This window comes from Falco cherrug, chromosome 2 (assembly GCF_023634085.1).
Source record: "Falco cherrug isolate bFalChe1 chromosome 2, bFalChe1.pri, whole genome shotgun sequence".
NCBI classification, from domain to species: Eukaryota; Metazoa; Chordata; class Aves; order Falconiformes; family Falconidae; genus Falco; species Falco cherrug.
This window is the reverse complement of record NC_073698.1, coordinates 2,201,376-2,221,106: the sequence shown is the minus strand read 5'-3', so window position 1 is coordinate 2,221,106 and position 19,731 is coordinate 2,201,376. Positions and strand designations below refer to the sequence as shown.

At 45.4% G+C, this 19,731-nt stretch overlaps 1 protein-coding gene across 6 annotated transcripts in view; it reads right to left on the bottom strand.

Annotated features, from left to right (window-relative positions):
* Positions 1-19,731, bottom strand: part of GDPD5 (glycerophosphodiester phosphodiesterase domain containing 5) — a 210,348-nt gene that overhangs the window by 37,152 nt on the left and 153,465 nt on the right. For 5 of the 6 annotated variants that reach the window (XM_055702237.1, XM_055702238.1, XM_055702235.1 and 2 more), the window contains 5 exons: positions 11,853-11,956; positions 6,914-7,007; positions 6,188-6,247; positions 2,852-2,950; positions 559-652 (listed from right to left, as the gene is read on the bottom strand). In XM_055702237.1, the coding sequence (XP_055558212.1) occupies positions 559-652; positions 2,852-2,950; positions 6,188-6,247; positions 6,914-7,007; positions 11,853-11,956 (451 nt within the window). The remainder of the gene's footprint in view (positions 1-558; positions 653-2,851; positions 2,951-6,187; positions 6,248-6,913; positions 7,008-11,852; positions 11,957-19,731) is intronic. The other variant, XM_055702240.1, reaches the window with a different exon arrangement.

The following is a 19,731-nucleotide window of genomic DNA, read 5'->3' as shown; positions in this document are numbered from 1 at the left end:
GCTCTGCTCCCTTAGGCCTTTGACCATATCTCAACATGCATTTAAGGAAGCACAGAGCAACCAGGGGACCAGATCTCTACTGAGCCCTCTGGGTCCTACTGTACCACAAGCAACAAGTAGCTTTCAAGAGCTACAAATGCAGGTGAAGGAGAGCCAAGGAGCCAGGGAAAGGGAGAGGTGCTTATGAGAACGTTGAATGTTACAATGCAGAGGGTGTATTTATATTTTCTAATGCAGACTGATGGAAATCTAGATGCTTTTATTCATTTCATCATTGAAAAAAAAGCCCTTTCACCTCCAGATCTGGTGTGCTTCTGATGGCAACTTGACAGACATAGGATCTGGGTGTATGCCCAGACCAGATCTATCCACTCCAGTTCCACCTGGGTTATTCTAGGAGAGCATCCACCTCCTCAGCATGGCAGAGCTGGAGGGTGCTGAGCCCTGGAAAGGAACCAGCACTGCCTCCTTCCAGCTGGTTCCCAGCAAGAGGACCCAGTGCCCCAGTAGCCACCCACCAGCCCCTGACCACCATGAAAAGACACACATGGTACTTACTGGCTTTCTCTGTTCGTGCAAACTGCCCAGCTATCAACCATGACAGGGCCGTGATGGCTGCAAGCGCTCCTATGTGCAAGAAGGGGGCTGTGGCCTACAGAAGAGAAAAAATTATTGCAAACACCCCAGCACCTTGCAAATTCACTGATCTTGCAGGCTCCACAGGGCACAGATCGCTCTATTTCCAGTTGGATTTCACACCATTCCTGCATCAGGCTCCTGCATCTGTTTTGGCTATCTCTTCTTCCAAATCTTACCATTGCCTTTAGCACTCAGGCCACTATGAAGGCAAACCAGGAAAAGTCTAACCCCCTTCTTGAGGAAGAGCTCACCCAATAACACAAACATTTAGCAAAGGACTGCTTAAACACCATGCAAATTCAAGTAAGGCTCTTGGTTCCACCAACTATTAAATTTCTTGTAGTCCAGTCGAATGCTGATCAATGGCTCAATGTCTAGATGTAAAGAGTAGTGTCCCTTGAGATTCCTATTGGGACCAATACTGTTCAGCATCTTTACCAGCAACACAGACAGTGGGATGGAGTGCACCCTTAGCAAATTTGCAGATGATACCAAGCAGAGTGGTGTGGCTGACACTCATGAGGGACAGGACACCATTCACAGGGACCTGGATAAGCTCCAGAACTGGGCCTACATGAATATCATGAGGTTCAACAAGGCCAAGTGCAAGGTCCACTACCTGAATCAGGGTAACCCCCGCTATCCATACAGGCTGGGGGATGCAGGGATGGAGAGCAGCCCTGTGGAGAAGGGCTTGGGGGTGCTGGGGGATGAAAAGCTGGACATGACCCGGCAATGTGCGCTCGCAGCCCAGAAAGCCGCCCGTGCCCTGGGCTGCATCCCCAGCAGCATGGCCGGCAGGGCGAGGGAGGGGGCTCTGCCCCTCTGCTCCCCTCTGCTGAGACCCCCCCACAGTGCTGCGTCCAGCTCGGGGGTGACCAGCATAAGGGGGACACGGACCTGTTGGAGCGGGCCCGTCGGAGGCCACGGAGCTGGTCAGAGGGCTGGAGCCCCTCTGCTGTGGGGACAGGCTGGGAGAGCTGGGGCTGTGCAGCCTGGGGAGGAGAAGGCTGCGGGGAGACCTTAGAGCAGCCTTTCAGTAACTGGAGGGGGCTTGTGGGAAAGATGGAGACTGACTTTTTAGTAGTGTCTGTATCAATACAACATGAGCTAATGGTTTTGAACTAACACAGCGTAGACTTAAGACTAGATATCAAGGAAGACATTTTCTATAATGAGGGTGGTGAGGCACTGGCACAGGTTGCCCAGAGAGGTGGCCAAAGCCCCATTCCTGGAAACATTCAAGGGCAGGTTGGACGGGGCTGTGAGCAACCTCATCTGGTGGAAGGTGTCTCTGCTCATTGCAGGGGGGTTGGTCTAGACCTTTAAACATCCCTTCCAACCCAAACTATTCTGTCATTCTATGAACACACTGGACTGTGTATCACCATGATGTACCACCATGAGGGAAAGTTTGAGATGGACCCTCTGAGTCATGCTTCTGTTTTCCAATTGCCTGCCTAAAACTTAAAAAAAAAAAAAAAGAAAAAGGAAGCACTTCTGAGAAATGTTAGTCATTCGTGTGAATGCTATTTTTTCCCTCCTGTATTTGTGTACTCCCAAATACACAGCAGTGATCACCAGTAAAACCTCTCAAACCTTTCACAGGCAAAGTATTTTTTATCCCTTTTTGAGGAAGGGGTGGGGAACAAACAGAGAGCAGGTCTATCAAGAAATTAACAGTTTGCAACTATTTTCCTCTAGTACTTATATAACCCCACAGCATACCACAAGTCTTCCTTAAAACAGGACTAGAGCACAGAAGTTAAATTTATCTAAATCTAAAAAAGAATGTATGTGTAATATAAAAACAAACCCAGAGTACTCCTCCCATAGGGACTTGGAAAAGCATGATGCTCCAGGCCTGGACACCAACGTCCAGAGCATCGCTAGCCAAACCAAGAAGAGGAATTGCCCTCTCCCTCCAACAACTATGAGTCACACCCAGCCTCAGTATCTTCCACATCGAACTCTGCAGCCAAGCCCTGCTTTGAGTTTAAAGGAAAAAGCCCAGGAGATGGAGACAAAGCAATACAGTAGCCTTGAGGACTCTGTGAGAGTTCTGCTGTAAAGTTTCTTGTTGCCAGAATTTCAGTATTTGGAGTGACAAACATCAGGACAGGGTTTTATACAGCAGAAAGTCACAAAATCCAACATGTAGCTGCACTGGCCCTTTTCCTCACCCAGAAAAGCATCCTTGCAGACAACTTACTTGCAGTGAAATAAATACCATCTCCCATTCGTCGTCCCAAAGCTGTGCTATCGATGACATGGTCACCACGGTAGTTATTAAAGTCGTAATCAGGCCAATCTGCAACAAATATGAGAGTACTTACATACTGGATCCTATCATGGTGTCAGTTTTACAGGTTGGGAAAGAGAAAAAGAAAACTTTTGTATGTAATAAAAGGCCTAAGCCAACTACCCTTAGGGCCCACAAGGAAAGAGGCTGGGCTCATGTACTGTCCCAGCACAACCTCCCCTTTTCCACCACTGGAGATATAACACTGGCCTGAACAGTCCCAGGAGGGCACATCTCATGGAGGATATCTCTCACTTTCTTCACACAGCGGACAATGATATGGAAAGATCAGGTCATATTCTCTGCCAACACACTGGATCAATACCAGCTGCCATAGAGATTGGGTTCTGCCATGCAACTTCAGGAGGTGATCCCAGACTCTCCTGGCCCTGCTGCAACAGCCCATGACGTGGGATGTCTGGCAGGCTTTGTTCAACTTGACTGTCCAACACCTCTGTTCAGACATAAGCCTGGAATACACCCAACAAACAACGAACATTGCACTTCAATAAAGGGTGAACGTGTGCAAGCAGGGCTGTGCATCCTTATCACTAAGCGATCATCCTGAGATGGTTCAATTACAATTCGCCTGGGTCTGAAATGGCAGCAGCTGTGCAGTCAGCATCCAAGCCACGTTGACAGAACAGTTCTAACGACAATGCAGCTTGAGAAGAGGCTCTGGATGAGATGGTGGCTGAACTGAGATGACAGACCAAGACCCAGTTCATCAGCCACCTCCCCCCTAGCCTCCCTTTCCCTCCACATGGAAGCACTCAGAAGCCTGAGTGAGGCAGTCAAAAAGAAAACGTCACCTCCATTTTGAAGGTAGAAAGTTCAAACCATCAAAGACTACTAGAAATAACTCCAGCTGTAAAGACCTAAAATCCAGTATATCAGTATATCAGTCTTTGCTGTTCCATATGCCTGCCAGATTCAAAGGAGGAGGAGGATGCTCTACGCCTCAGTCTCATGTACCATCTAGGTCTGAAATCTGTGTGGGAGTCTTGGGGCAGAAAAGGCCAACTTCGCAATGAGTTGATCTAGGATGCACGCGACATCTCTAGACCCAATTTCAGATTTACCTAATACCTTAGACAAACAAATAAAAAACCCACACATTCCCAGCATTTACAGAAATTACTTTTGTACATAAGAACAGGATTTCTCTTTCTAGTTTAGCTTCTGTTCGCACCTGCTGTTCCTCTCCTAGATGCCCACAGATGGACCTGCCAAGAGCATAAGAGGTTTCCACAGGACAGCAGTGGCTTGCTCTGAGCCTCCACCTTCTGGGGAACATGAACAAAGCACGTGGGGCAGCAGAAGGGGCCAAGAGATCCAGCTGTCACAGGCTGATGAGAATCCTGGCGCCAAGAGGCTGCATTCAAACCACTTCCTAAATCTAACCAACCCATTTCTGCACATCCACGGCAGGACAGGGTCCGTTTGCCTATTTAAAAGGCACCCCTCAGTGACCTATAGGGGCAATCCACACTATTGCAAGAGGTTTCCTGATTAAGGACTCTGAACTAATACAACACAAAGCAATGCATGTGGACAACTGCGCTTTGCGGTGGGGCTCTGCATGCAGTAGGCATTCTGCTCCCCGACCCTGCGGCCAGACCTCTGGGCCGCCTGCCAGAGTGTAACACCAGCACACAACTCTGAATCTACTTTTCATCCACTTTATATCCACCAAAGCTGAACTCCAAATTCAGCATCAACAGAAGACTTTATCAACTACATTTCTTCAAGTGCAACCCTAATTCCCCTTGATGTTGCTGCCCTGTGTGGCACAGAGGTGTCAGGACACAACTGTATCTCCATTCCGTTACTTCTTCCGCCCATCAGCTCCAATCTATTGCTTCTTACCCTCCCTCCATGCATCTCCAACTTGGCTTACAATCCTCAACTTTTTTGCAGGATTACAGGAGAAAATTGGAAGGAATCGTGCAGTTTGCACATACCAGCCCTTCCCATGTGCTTTAATCTATATTTGAAGGTAAATCAGCACAGTTGCAGAGAAGAATATTAACTTATTCCAGTCTCTTATGTCAGCCTCCTTAGAAAGCTGAGGGAGGTGCAGGGAAGGAAAAAGCGAGACAGAGCAACACGTCTGAGCTGTGATGAAAGGTGGACTTTTTTGAAAGAAGGGAAGGAAGGGTAAGTTTCTCTAAGCAAGAATTAACTGATTTCCACCAACACATTCCTCTTCTGGACTTACTCATCCAAACCCACTAGCCACCTGGAGCATGTCTGAAAAATACCATTTCCCCTGATGAAGAAACATATGTTAGACTCAAGAATCAACTGTCTTCCAGCAGTAGTCAGATGGTCCCTGCCCCCTCTTTGCATTGCATCCCCTCCTCCAAGGAAGCATAATTTATGCATTTCTAGGGGAAAAAAAAAAAAAAAAAAGCCCCCAAGGAGAAGGTGAGGTGGTCTGTGCTTTCCCTGTCCTAGGGGGTGGTACATCTGTTCAGGCTCTGATCTTTCAAGACCCTGTCACATGCAGTACAACTGCAGTTTCAGGAGGAGATGTGTATCAGCACATTCAGGACTGGTCCCTTAATTACCTATTAGCAGATTGCCAGTTACAGTTGAATCCTGCCAAGCAGTTTTCTTTGGCACTGTCTTCTCCGGCAGCTTGCTGCATATCCTTCCTCTCCCCTTCTCTGCTCTAAACGTCAGATCTGCATCTCCACTTATATTTCACTGCAATGTTTTCCAAACTGCTTTATGTATAAATCAGGACCTCCTTGGGTTCCAGCAAACCACAACCTGCACTTTGCACACTCCCAGTTTTAACACCTACATCTTCCTCCCAAGGCTTTTCCCATCAGTTCCTCCAAGCATGTGCAGAACAACTTCATATCTGCTCAGCCCCTCTTCCAGGGCTGGGTTCAGCACAGAAAGGAGCACCAGAGAGGTTCACAATGGAGTACCGTGCTGAGCAGAGACTGAAGTCGGGTTTCTCTAATGGCCTGGTGTTTCTCAGTCTCCAGCACTAGACCCCCTGTCAGCAGGGACCCCAAAGCATTTCACCAAGGTCTTAGTCCCCGTGCTTTGGCTGCCCCTGCTGTGCAATTTGCTCAGTCCTCTGAGCCGAGGACACATGCACCACAGATATCTACAATTTATGCTCCTCCCAAAACGCCCATGAAAGTGTGTGCCACATACACCGCCTGCTTCTTAGACTCCCGTTTTATTGAGATCTTGCTCCCTTCCAAGATGAGAAGAGCTATTTACCTTGTGAAGCCAGTGCAGATTCATCTGCTGTCCCACAGCTATGTGACATAGTGCTAGTATCTGGGAGGAAGAAATCAAATGTCAGACATAGGCACAACACAACCTTTAAGTGTTTGAACACGCAGGAACATCATCGTCATCCAAAAAGATAACCAAAGAGGCCAGGACAGAAAACAGGGCTGGCAGGAAGATGGTCCAGCAGACACCACCTATTTCAGTTGTACAAACAGATCTTCTCCAAAGCCAAGGATATGAAGGGAAAGACACTGACCTCTGAGAGGCAGGGAGCTGAGACTTTGGTCCATGGATACACAGCTTCTGGGACTGCAGGAAGCAGTGCCTACATGGGGCCAGGGACCAGCATGCTACGGGAATGGACATCACCTTGAAGGTCCCAGCACCCCAGGGTGGGGGGAAACAACTTGCACTTGCGACTGGCAGACACACCAAAGTGGAAACTATGCAAAACAAGAGCTGTATTCCTCCTCAGGCCAACTGCATCACTGGTATCAAAGTCTCTGTCTTTGCTCTTCATCATCTGAGGTCAAAGACCATGCAATTTTTCACTTTCTATTTATTTTAGGCAACTTAAGGCACAGGGGAAGGAAAGAGAGAGAAATCACTTCCAGAAAAAAAATTGTTCAAGCCATAGGTGGACTGAGAAGTTCATGCCCTTTTAAAAACAAACACACAAACCTCTAGAAAATGGCATTTTATTCTACTCACCAATAACACTGTAATGTACGTAAAGCCAGCAGCAGTTGTTACAAGTATTGGAATGGACCAGTCACTCCAATATCCCATTCGGTTATATAAAAACCTGAAAGACAAGCGTGAAGTACAGATTACGAAGAGATTCAGCACTGTAACAACTTCACTGGGATCAGACAAAACTTTTTAGAAAATGGGTCTGTCTTTCTGTTCCTACTGTACAGATGAGACACAGGCAGCAAAAAGCACAAGTCACTCTGAAATAAAAACTCAAAACGTTTGTGCTTTGATCCCCCATGGGAAATTAACTCTGTAGAGAGGAACTGGACAATTATGTCAAACAGCAACAATGTGACACTGGAGAGAAAAAAACAAACAACCAACAAAACCATACAGGATCAGTGCTTGAGGTTTTTTAAAAAAAACACACCCTAGAAACAAGATAAAAGTATCCCCACTTGTGGTGATGTTTGCCTAAATGATAGATCCAATCCTGTCCCATGTGCCTGTAGACTAATAAATACAATATAGAACTAATTAGTACTAAGGACAGGGGAGAAAAATTAATGTTGCTGTGGAGAGTTCAAGCCTGACCTGGATTAAAACTTTTTCCACTGGATTCTTAGAAAAAAACATCACTAAATTGACTTGGATTGGGGTTAACTTTCTCTCCATGTAAATCCCCTGGTACAGCAAGGACAAGAAGGTTTCAGGGTGGATGACGCAGCAGTACTGCTCACACACACCCAGCAGAAACACAAGCTTTGGAGCAGCGCCGGGCTGCTGTGTTCTCTCTCTCAATGCAAGGACCACACGAAGCCCACCCTGACCTGCCTATCTCAGGCCTAAGTCCTGCTGAGGAGGAGCAACCAGGTTCAGGACACACCTGAGCAGATATTCCAGAAGGCTCAGTTGAGACAGACCTCACGATATGAAGGGATTCCATAACACAGTAGACCTTGGGCTTCTCCAACAGCTGACAATGTGGGTCTCAGGTCAAACGGTCCCACTAGCCTTCTTCTGCCCTACCCACCAGCTCATTCAACGGACTGGCCAAGGTGAGCACCTGAGGTTTTTGTTGCTTTTTTGTGGTTACAACAGACTGAAATGCTGCATGCAAGCAGGTCAAAGATTCAACCTCCCTCCCACCACTCAAATCCAGCATCGTTCCTAAGCCACAAACTCTGGTCTGGCAACTGCCTCATCTATTCTGTGCAGGAATAGAACTCCCACAGAAGATCCGGAGAGCAAATCCTTGAGCTCAAACATACATGACCCATGTCCAGGTTCTGCTTTGGGATTCAAAGAGACATAAAAGGGATCCAGAGGGATTCAGACATGCTGTTAGTAGAGAAGAGGGAAGAAAGAGAAGAGGGCTTCTCTGAAGTCCTTGCTCAATACCACCACCAAGAGCTTCCTTAGCTCATCTTTAATACAATCAATTTTTTGCTCTGATGTCCCTTCAAATGGCCCTCAGAGTCAGGTCTTCACCTGATGTGCAAATGGCTGTTTTAAAAAGCTGTTTCCATGGTAGTTATGAACCAGATAAGCCTTCTCCAGAACTAAGGAACAAAAAAATTTGCTACACAGACTTGCATTTATAGCCCTGCTCCAAGAGGGAACACAGCCAGGTTCACAAATTACAGCATCTCCCACATCCTTCATTAACTGATGTTGAGCTTTCTGTTGTAGCACATAACCTCACACACCGGAGATCTGAAGTATAATGCCATTAAGTATAGACACCAAAAAGTGAAATGCCTGAAGCAGTAAACTAAAGAAAGCATTTACTTAAATTTAAAAGGCACAAAGCCCTTTCACTGACAAGGACCTCATTGCATAGTCAGCCTCACTGAAAAAGGTTAAAAGCCTGCAGCAACACATGCCGAGCTATAATTCTGCCTTGTCTTTCTGAAGCCCACTGCAATCCCAGAGTAGTCCCCTAAGTCTTTACAAGTTTAAAGGCCAACCCCCCACCTTCAGGTAGGTAAACCCTACCACTGCCACAATCTAATTAAGTCAGTTTGTTTTTACACAGCTAGATGCATTCGCTGCTGGACCCCAAAACCACTGCCTGAACTCAGGCAGCATTTGCTATGCTCATCTGTTGGTCTCTGCTAGCAGCTGCTCAGCCGCACTTAGCAATGCTCTGCACATCTGGGTTACGAAACAAAGAACATCTTAATGAATCCAGGTTTCAAGTACCATTTCAATCTAAAGGACACAGAAGAGAGGTATTGCAGCACACTGCAGTTTCAACTAGAATAATGAAGCTTTACATTAGCATGCTAATAACTCCGCCGAGCAGGACCTGGGGAAATAGAAGATGTGAGGTTGAATGAGCCAACAGGGTGCCTCCACCTGTGATTAAGTCCAACCACACACTGGGTGGCTTTAAGAGAAGTGTCACCAGCAGACCAAGGGAAGTTGCTATCCCTTCTGCTGAGCACTGGTGAGGGGGCACCACCCCCACAGTGCCCTCCCTGGTTTGGGCCTCCTAGTTCAAGGAGGATGTGGAAAGGGTCCAATGGAGAACTACCAAACCAAGACGATGAGGCACCCGGGGAACACAGTTTGCTAGGAAAGCCTGAAGAAGTTGGACTAGTTCAGTCTTACAGAGAAGAGGCTGTAAGATGACCTGATTGCCAACTATGCTGTCTAACAGACAGTTATGAAAATGTTGAAATCAAACTTTTCAGGAGTGACAGACACTGTCACAGGGGAAATGGCCCTTGGAGGTTTGGGTTGGGAAATCTTCTCCTCACAGAGGGCGGTGCAGTGCTGGCACAAGTCCTACAGTTTCAAGACTTCAGTCAACTTGATCTACTGCTGGCAATAGTCCTCCTTTAAGGGGCTGGTCTGACAGATGCCTCCAACCTTCCTTCCCCTGCCATGGTGGGACAGGTTGAAGAACTTCAGTGTAGTTGCCTGCACATGGCACGAGAAAGGAAAGCTTACAAGGATGAGCTCTGGAGGGCAGGAACAAGCTCAGCAGTGCATCATACCAACATGACAGCAATTCTTTGTCCCAGTTCCTCCAGGGAGCCCCTGCCAATATCTTGGTGTGCTAAGTCCTGTGCAGAGATGGAATATGCCCCCCCTGAGTCCTCCTTCTAGTCCGACAGAGGTCATGGCTGGCAATTAAGTCAGTGGAGCAGAAAGGCAGGCACAGAAACAAGTAGCAAAGAAATTTTATCCACAAAAATGACCCAGAAGTAATAGCCATTGAGGAACATCAAAGACGGGGTTTCTAAGAGCCAGGACCCCACTACACCTTATCAGAACAGGCTCACAGCACTGTTGGGACCAAAATTATGCTTTCATCTCCATTACACCCTGTCTGGCTGAAACCTCTTCTGGTTTAATGGAGCCCACACATCTGTGCTGGGAGGGAAGAGGGCCAGGATCAGCCTGAATGGACCCACTGGAAATTTCCTCTCTGTTTGGAATCAGCACGGCCATGATTAAAACCCTGCCCCATGTTATCATCCTTCCTCCCAGTCTTTCTGAAGCATTTCAGGCTGTTTTTCAGAAACCCTGCTGTTCTCCTCGACCTCTGGCGTCATAGCATAGAGCAGGGATCTAACTGGGGTTACAGCACATACAAAGCACTGACCCATTTTCAGCACTGAATGGCAATGCTTGAACAGATGTAGCCCTGCTATTTCGCATCCAAAGAGCCTCTTCCACGGCTCTTGTGCACGAGAAGGCTTGCTTTTCCAGCGCTGTCAATCCAGAATTGCTTATAGCACCCTGTGCACACGGGGTTGCATAGCAGAGGAAAGGGGCTTTGGTCTGCAGGTAGCATGCATGAGCATTTTAAAGCCCAATACCTGTTGGATCCAGAGCAGACCTGCACATCTCACCTCATTCCTGCAAAAATATTTGGGAATCCAAAACTTTTCAGCACTACAGCCACAATGCTCATTCACAGCATTCCCAGGGCTTTGCTTCATCTCTGCATGATTTTCTTTTTTTTTTAAAGCCCATTCTCAACTTCAAGCTAAAACAGATTTTGTTTTGCACTGGAGGGATTAGGAGAGTTCATGTTTTTTTACTGAAGGTATAAAAAAAAACACAAACCAAAAAAAGAGGAATTTTAAATATCCTTTAAAAAAAGGCATTCTTCCCATGCTAGTATTATAAATAATCAAGAGCAATGGTGATGGTTTCAGTTCTTAAAGCACGGGTCTGAGCAAAGAGGAAAAAACACACTCCTGGGAGGAGACAGCTCACATCATTACATTAGTAAACACTCTCCCTCACGCAACTTCAGCATCTAAAGCAGGTGATTTATTTAAGGGACCAACTATCCACTGTATTTTAAAATCCAGTTTACATATTATCTTTGACAAGAAGATGATGTCAATGCAGTTTCGTTAGAAGAGAGCCCAAGGTACTGTCAAAATGTTCAAGATGCTGCTGAGGTAGTAAAAGAAAGAATCATTTCCAGCACTGGGGTTAGCTGGCAACACCCAAAACTCCCCAGCACATCCCACTGGAAAGCTTGTTGTCGGCTCCTTCCAACTTTGCAAAATTTTCCACACCCATGTCTGCTTCAGGCTGAATTCCTGTCATTTATATTTTCTGGAAAGTTGCAGTCAAATTGCTCAGCCACTTCTAAAATCAGCCAACCATAGAAACAAACAAACAAAAACCAACCGAAAAGCTTCTACATGATTCCAGCACCATCTTTGTTTTTGCATGCCATTCACGGGGGAGCACACCTACCCCACACTCCATTACAGCCACGCAATAGACACGTGAGGACATACAACATTTATTAGTGAAGACAGGCAGAAGCAGCCCTCCTTCACCCTCACTTCCCAGCTCACTCTCCCTTTACTGTCATTAACAATTCCATCTGAAGGACCCAAACACATCCAGCCCAGAGGTACATGATGGCAGCCAAACTGAAGGGTCTGCCCCTCTGCAATGGGGAAACTCTACTCACCAGTTGATTTCATTGTAGTCGTTGCGAACTTCCCACCAGAAGTAAAACCAGACCAAAGTCAGGAAGAAGGACGAGGTGAGGATGAGGAACCAGAGGCACTCCCACTGAGAATGGAAAAAGAAGCCAACATCAATACTATCCCATCTGAGGGCCAGTGCTGCCCCACATCTCACCTAGAAGTTGTTGAGAGTGGATGGAGTAACTAGACATTTCCAAGGGCAGATTTCAGATCCTTGCTTCCCTGGGGCAGGTGGGAGATGCAACCCTTATTCCCAGCTCTGGGCAGAGGGGCTGCTTACATAGACCCATCTTACGTAGGGCTGGGACAGCATTTCTCCAGCTCTCAAAGCATGTGGAACAAGGGAGCGTTTCTGGATACAGAACTGCTGTTTTTGTTTGGTTGAAGGTTTGGTGGCTTGGGGTGTTTTTTTTTTACTTTTCCATTCACATGCGAGAGGGGCAAATTGGCATCTTACTCTCCCATGGGTTCAGCTCAAATAACTACAACACAGACATATAAACCCTTACTCCTTCCCCCAGGGCACTCAGATCCTGCAGAGCTAAACCACCCATCTGCAACATTTATTCCCACCACCACATATGCAAATATTTTTGCAAATAGTATGACAAGAGGAGAGACTACACCAGCATTGGATGAAAGATTTGCACCAACATTCAGTTTTCATGAATGTTTCAAATAACACTACACACACATGCATCCCCCCCCCCCCCCCAAATCCCTAAAACATCTGTTCAGTGACCTGCTCCAATAGCATGAGTAAAATCCTAAACCACAAGGACATCCATAAAGAGAACAGTGTTGCAAGAAAACAGGACCATTTCCACGTGGTCCTTGTTGGTTTTAATCTGCAGGCATTAAAACAGTCCACACATGTTTCCATTTCAAATAGCATCCAGTCTGGAACAAAACACTGAAATAAATTCTTTATGGAAAATATTCAAATGAACCCTCTCTTCCCAGAATGAGCAAGTAGGAAGGAAAATTGAAAAAGTGTACGAGCAACTCTACTACTATAAATTCCTTCTAGACCCTGAGCACAACATTTATCTCTCTTGAAAATGCCCTTTTCTCTAGTGAACTGTCTCATGGCTTTTCAATTATGCAAAACAATGCAACCAATATAAACTCTTTTAGTGATACAAGAAACATTGCTATTCTTTGCCCTTCCTTTCCATCTTAAGAGCTGAAGCCATTTGCTTAACTGTGTATTGACTATTTTCCATCATGCATCACCCTGGATACCAGTCCTGTGGTACAGCTCATCCTTTTATGCTCCATCTTATAAAAAGTGCCAAAAGAAAGAGAAAGCAATAAAAAGGGTCAGAATTATGTAATTTTTGCTGCACTGGAATTTATGTTTTCTGCTAGAAGTTCCCAATTCTTGACTGGGGTTATGGTTAAAACATTTTTTTCAGCTCAGCTTGTTTGTTAGCCAACTTCTACCAAGCAGGTGTGTAAGTCCCATGAGGGGCTTGGTGTTCCAGATAAACGGGGCAAAAAGGACCAGGAGGTGGTAAAAGGGACTTCTACAGTGCAATCACCAAGTACATTCAAAACCACATGGCCAAACTGCTCTGCCAGGAGTTTGGAGACTACAATCTCTTCACCTCACGCCCAGAACTGCATCTATATGCAGAGCTGAGCTGCTGGAGGGAAAGCACTAAGGCTGGAATGAGGTTTTTCCCACAAAACACCCTGCCTTTGGTAGCAGGATGCCAGTCACAGCATCTACATCAGCCAACGCTGGCCTTCTCCAGAACTAAATGCAGCAGCAAGGCTACAACACCTCTCCACGATGAACCTCCCTGACGCCAACCACCACTGCACCGCTAAACCAACCCTTTCCAACCAAGAAGTCTCAGATCCCACGGAACATCTGGATTACACAAAACACCCAAACCAAAACCCACTCACGCGTTCACCCCATCCCACCAAAATTCCCTAGGAGGAAGCGAGTGCTAACCCTTTCAGCAGGCTATGACAGTATTCATGCACTAGACACTGATTTGATAAACAAGCCAAGAAAAACTTTTCAGAACGTATTTGGGCTTTTTTTCTGTGTGTATGTGTGTCCCCATTTACATGCAAGTAGCGTAGCTTGTGTCAAGCTCTCCAAAAGCTATATTTGGTCTGTCCTTGATGGTGTACTTGCCAGGAATATTTGCCTGGCTGATTTTGTGAAAACCCAGCTAAATTCCTTAAGGCTCGACATAATTCAGTGAGTTCAAACACAAGTCTGGGTGGGCTTTCAGAAGGACAGGGAACATCTTCCCAGCACCACTGAAGCTATTCAGCACAAACTGAACCAAAACCTGAGCCTACACGAATCTGACCTACATGCACAATATACTGGATTTAGCCCAGGTTCTGTACAACCTCCCTCCAACAGCCCCTCATCAGAAGAGCTTTACAGGCCCCTACTTTGCAAGCTCCCATATGCTTCAAAGCAAGGTGAAATCTGCAGCGTGCAACAGCTTCAAGCCTCTACTGCCAAAAATAAACACTTAAAATCAGTCATCCTGATCACTCAAGCACAGCCACAAGTAGGTGGGGAAAACAGTGCCACTTCACCTACAGGAACTCGGGCAGAACCACTAGAAAGTTTGAAGATGCTTGAAAAAACATCCATATTTTTGGCTCCATGAGATTTTAGAAGAACGTCAGCACGAACAATTTTGGCATTTCTTCTAGAAAAAAACCCCTTCCCCGCCTTTCAGCTTCTCCCTCTTCACACTGAGATAAGAGGACATGCTCACTAGTTACCAACTACTTGCACTACGCTTAAACACACTCAGCTCACACATTACTTAGTATCACCCTGCAGATGAACCCCACCAAGCACTACCAACGGACACTTGGTCCACAAGACCCAATTAGAGCTAGTCCTAAGTGACTACGCCACCACCACCTCCCAAATGCTTGGGCCACGGATGTCAGAATCTTGGCACCAACTACCTCCTTCCACAAACATCTCCAGGGCCACCCTACTTGCTAATGCCGATGTAGCCACGTCTTACAGAATGGCACAAAGTAGTATTAACCTCATTATACTAACATCTAATTTTAAAAGAAAGCAATAAATGAAAAGCCACCCTTTTTCTCCAGCTAAATGGCCAGAGAGGACATGTACCATGTGCTTGGTTAACCTCAAAAGCCAACCAGCATGCAGACAAAGTCTTTGCGGAGCACATCCACTGAGATGGCCACAGCCCAAAGAAGGATGGAGAAAGTATCAATTAAAATAAGATAAGTAACTTTGAAGTAAGACTATTTAAAAGGATTAGGCATGGGTTGAAGATTTTTCATTGCAGAAGCACTTTCAAAACCAGGCATCTTAAACATACCACTGTGCTTGTGATCTCAGATCTATTGTGGAGCCACCTGTAGCAATGGGAATAAGATCTCGTACTCCAAGAGTATCTACAGACAGAATCAGAAGAGCCACAAAAGGGAAAAAAAGTTAAGACTGAGACATGTTACCAAGTTGCAGTTTGCCAGCAATTTTTTAAAATTATAAAATTCTTTAAAAATCCCAAACAAACATATCAGCATTTCATCCACATTCTCCACCAGTTTTGTGCATCCCCAATCTCCACCCTGTGTCAGGTGGGAACACAACCAGCTCCAAAGTAAGGGATGGGGTGGGGTAGAAAAAAAGCTAAAGGAATTTGCCACAGAAAAAGCCAGTTTGTGATTCAACTGTCAAGCTGGTTCACGCATTTTACCTGCTCTTGTGCTGCAAGTTTTAATCTTACTTGTTTGAAACAGCCCTGAAATTTATATCACAGAGCATGGAAGAGATGTCTCCAACTTGGAGATTAGTTTTGGTTAGCTGAAGTCTGCACCAACCTCTATTGCTGCAACTACCCAACCCAGACAAACGTCGCAGCATTATTTACCACCTGGCAGGAAAACAGAGGCTCAGGAAGATTATTTTATTTCCTGTAAGATCTGTAGGAGATACCGTGAAGTTCATCTACGTACACACTTCCACCTAACCCTCCTACAAGGATTGTTTCAATTTAGTTAAACTTGCTGTATTAGAAGCGATGATATTTCTCACTCATTTCTATATTCTAGCTGATCACACATATGCTGGAAGAAATCTCTGTGTGTGATACCATTTATAAACCAAAAAAATTCTTCAACCAAAAAAATCTGTGCTTTTTCAAAAGTTTCTTTAGTGGAGGTTCCTTGGCTGTCACTAGAAAGTGATCCTCTGCCAAAACTAGCCACGTGCACAGCTAATGCACATTTCTCTGCCACAGCTACTCCCTGCTGAATTATAGCGCGAATACAATGCAATGCTGTGCCATTCTAGAGAAGCCAGAACCATGTCCATTTGATAACTGACTTGACATACCTTTATCAGGCCTTTAGACCACCAAATTGCCCATTATCTTCCCAAAAAGCAGATCAGCACAACATCAGGATCTAAACAGAGTGTGAGTTGGACTTGGAACAGAGAGAAGGAACGTTGAAGATCTTAGAATTAAGATTGCCCAGGGTGAGACTCCGTTGATCAGAAGCGGCTATCACAGCATTTACACATGCCCCTCTTCCTGAGGTTTAAATATTTTGATAATTAAGCTGAGTCTGTCAGGAAATGTGTCCCAAGCCCTGTCTGGGGCATGCAGGCAAAACAGAGAGGTACCACATGCGGTATCACATTAAATTGCTTATTTATTACCAGGTATATTCCCAAAGGTCATCAAAATGCTGTGGAATGAGCTAAGCTGCCCCTCTTGCTCTTTTCTTTGTGCCCAGCTGGAGGAGAAGGCTGCATTTTCAGAAGGGAGAGCAAGTACAGTTGGCTCAAGGTCTGCTCCATTAAAGCCAAGGCTAGAGCTAGATGAGCTGCTAGCAGCCTATGGATGAAGGAAAGCATAAGCATTTGCCTTCACTGAAATTGTTGGAGTCACCCCAGCTGACACTAGTCCTGAAATGCCCTCCTCCACCTACAGTTGCTGCTGGAGATCTCTGTCAGCTCATCCCAAGCGAGCAGCAGGACTTGCAGTCTTGAGATGCGCCTCCTGGCTTGGGATGAAAATGCAGGAGGATTTTTAAAATGCTCCTGTCTAAAACAAACCCACCACCTCCAGCATCTTCTCTGGCACCCACAAGCAACACAGTTTCAAAATGAACGGGGGGGGGGGGGGGGGGGCGAGCACATGTGTGTGTGAAAATAAGAGAGAAGCCTGCTTTGAAGCGTGAACGGGTAGGAGGAAATGCCAGTGCTGGATGATTAGGGCTCCATTCCTACGTGGATTAGCTCATAGCCAACAACAGTCCAGCAATCAATCAATGTGGGCAAAGTTGGGCCCCTTCCAACTTGTGCATCCCTAGAAGCTTTCCGGTGAAGGAAGTCAAATGCCGTTGCTATTATGCTGCTGCAAGCTTGCCCCAGTTTATACCAGTACAGCTAACTATGGCAGCTCACAGATGGAAACTTTTTTTTTTTTTACAGTCCCCCTTTTGATTCACATCCAACCATGAGGATTGCACCGACACTCACATCAAACCTTCTGTAGCAGTATGTTCCCAAAGCTCTCCCAGAGCAGCTGAAACCACAGTGAGCAAGATTTCACCTAATGGGCCTCTGAAAGACCCTTATATATAGGGGTGAGTTTGTGGTTGCATGGAAGTGAGGAGATGCACAACAAAGCAGATGTCTTTTCCTGATTAAAAGATATTTTCTTTAAAAGGATAAAAGGCAGAAAATGTTAACAACTTGACACTAAGTGACCGTTGAAATCAGTCAGAGGAAACAAACTTCTTCCACAAAACAGTAGGTTAAGTCAGACAAGTGCAGCAAGTGGGGTACTATCATTTTCTTTTCCAATGCCCCATGAAAACCCTGCACAGAGAGCATAAGGAGGCTTAAAAGAAGGCAAGAACAAACCTGCATTCACAATTCGAGTGAGTCGGCTCTACAGGTGCATTGGTCTTTTAAGAGCATTCAATAAAACAGAATACAGTTTTTTTTGAAAGAGGGGCTCAAACAGCAAAACGCAAAAGAGAGGGAGAAACAGCTGTTGATTTCCTTCAGACTTAAAGCCCCCTTAGCCTGGAGGGCCTCAAATCAATATAGATCACTAACAGTTAGAAAAAGAAGCAAAAAGTTTTAAACCACAGACCAAAGAGGGGAAGAAAAAAAAAAAAAAAAGAGGGGGAAAAAAAAAAAAAAAAAAAAAAAAGAGCCCTTCACCACAGACCACTTTGTAAAAACTCAGCCTTTATTTGAAGAGCAAAGACAGGAAAGACAGGTAGCATTTGCTACCACCCAGAAAGGCAGCATGACGGCAGGGAGGCTGAAGGGCAGCAAGAGGATTAGACGAGCCCACTAAAATCAATAGAAAAACTCCAACTCACTTCCTTGCACTCTGGCTTTGAACCAAAAATCTTCTATTGCTAGATTCATTATTTCAGGAAAACTGATAAACTGAGTTCTCTTTCAATTCTGCATTCTTCTTGGCTGTTAATTTGTATTTCACACTGCACCAGGAAATCACTCGTCGTTAAATGTTATTGGTAGAGCAGACTCCCTCCTTGCCCGATTGCTGCTTCAAGCAGAACCAAGGTTTATTCTGCCAAACTATTCAAAGATCCCCTTCCTGCTTTTAAATATGTATTTTTTCAACCTTCCTCTTAAAATAGTTGGCTTTCCAAATCCAAACGGTCCCATGTTTAGAAAAGTCAGCACAAACCAGAGCCAGAAACACATCTGACTCACTTCTCCACATTAACACCGAGTTATAATACACATTGTGCAGCATAATCCAACCTAACAAGTTAGTTAAAATTATTTTTCCGTTTCATCTGCTGATAGAATCTATGTTCTGGTCAGAGGTTTCTGTGGTCAGAGACATTAAGCCTGTTTCTAATAAATATAACCTGCTACTGAAAAAATGGTGGAAGGAAGTTGCTCTACAGGGGGGAAAAAAAAAAATAGAAAGTGTATTTCTCTATAGCTACCTTGGACAAGAATTATTATCTACGCGTAAATAAGGCTATAGTGGTCTCCATGTAGTCAACCAAAGCTTTGCTCCAAACAAAGGTTTCAATTAAATTATCTACATTTTGCTCTGAAAGAAGCTGGCCCTTTTTGTTGGCTATATAAAGAGCCTCTGAAGCTATCTTCTCACTTTCTATAGCGTTAATATCTTCCCACCAGCCCATGGGTCTCTTTCCACCAACATTAATAGCAGAATGCTCCACCTCCATTCCCCATGACCAAAGAGGATTTTCACAATAACTTTGTGTACAAGGGGTGCTGAACAGTCCCAGCTTCCACTCCGCTCTCTCCAGCACCTCTGCCAGAACCACCATTGGAGCATGACCACAGCATGCCATGTGAGGTGGTAGATGTGCCTGCTGGAGAAGCTCTCCTAGCATAGCTGGCACTCCCCAGCTGGAACTGAAGGAGCAATCGGAGAGACAGGCTGGCTTCTGGAACTGCCAGTCATCCGACACGAAGAGGGCTCTTGTTCAAGTCAAAGCGCCTCTGGGAATTCATGGGTTTCAGTCTTCATGATGGACACTACCCATTCTCTGTCTCCTGATTACAGCAAACCTCCTGTTCATTCATTAAAAATAAATAAGTAAATAAAAATCAAACTAGAGAAGAAGCTTTTTGCAATGTCTTCCCCCCCCCCCCCCCCACCTTTTATTTTGATTTAAAAAAAAAAAAATTCCAGTTGTGAAAAACAGAAGTCCTTTATAGGAAATATATTTTAAAGCAATTTCTTGCTGAAGGGCATCTCAGCTTGATGCTGCAATTTCTGGTCAGAGGAAACCAAAGAGACTGAGCCCTCCCAAAACCTGGCAGCACATCGGTCAGGACATACACAAGCAGAT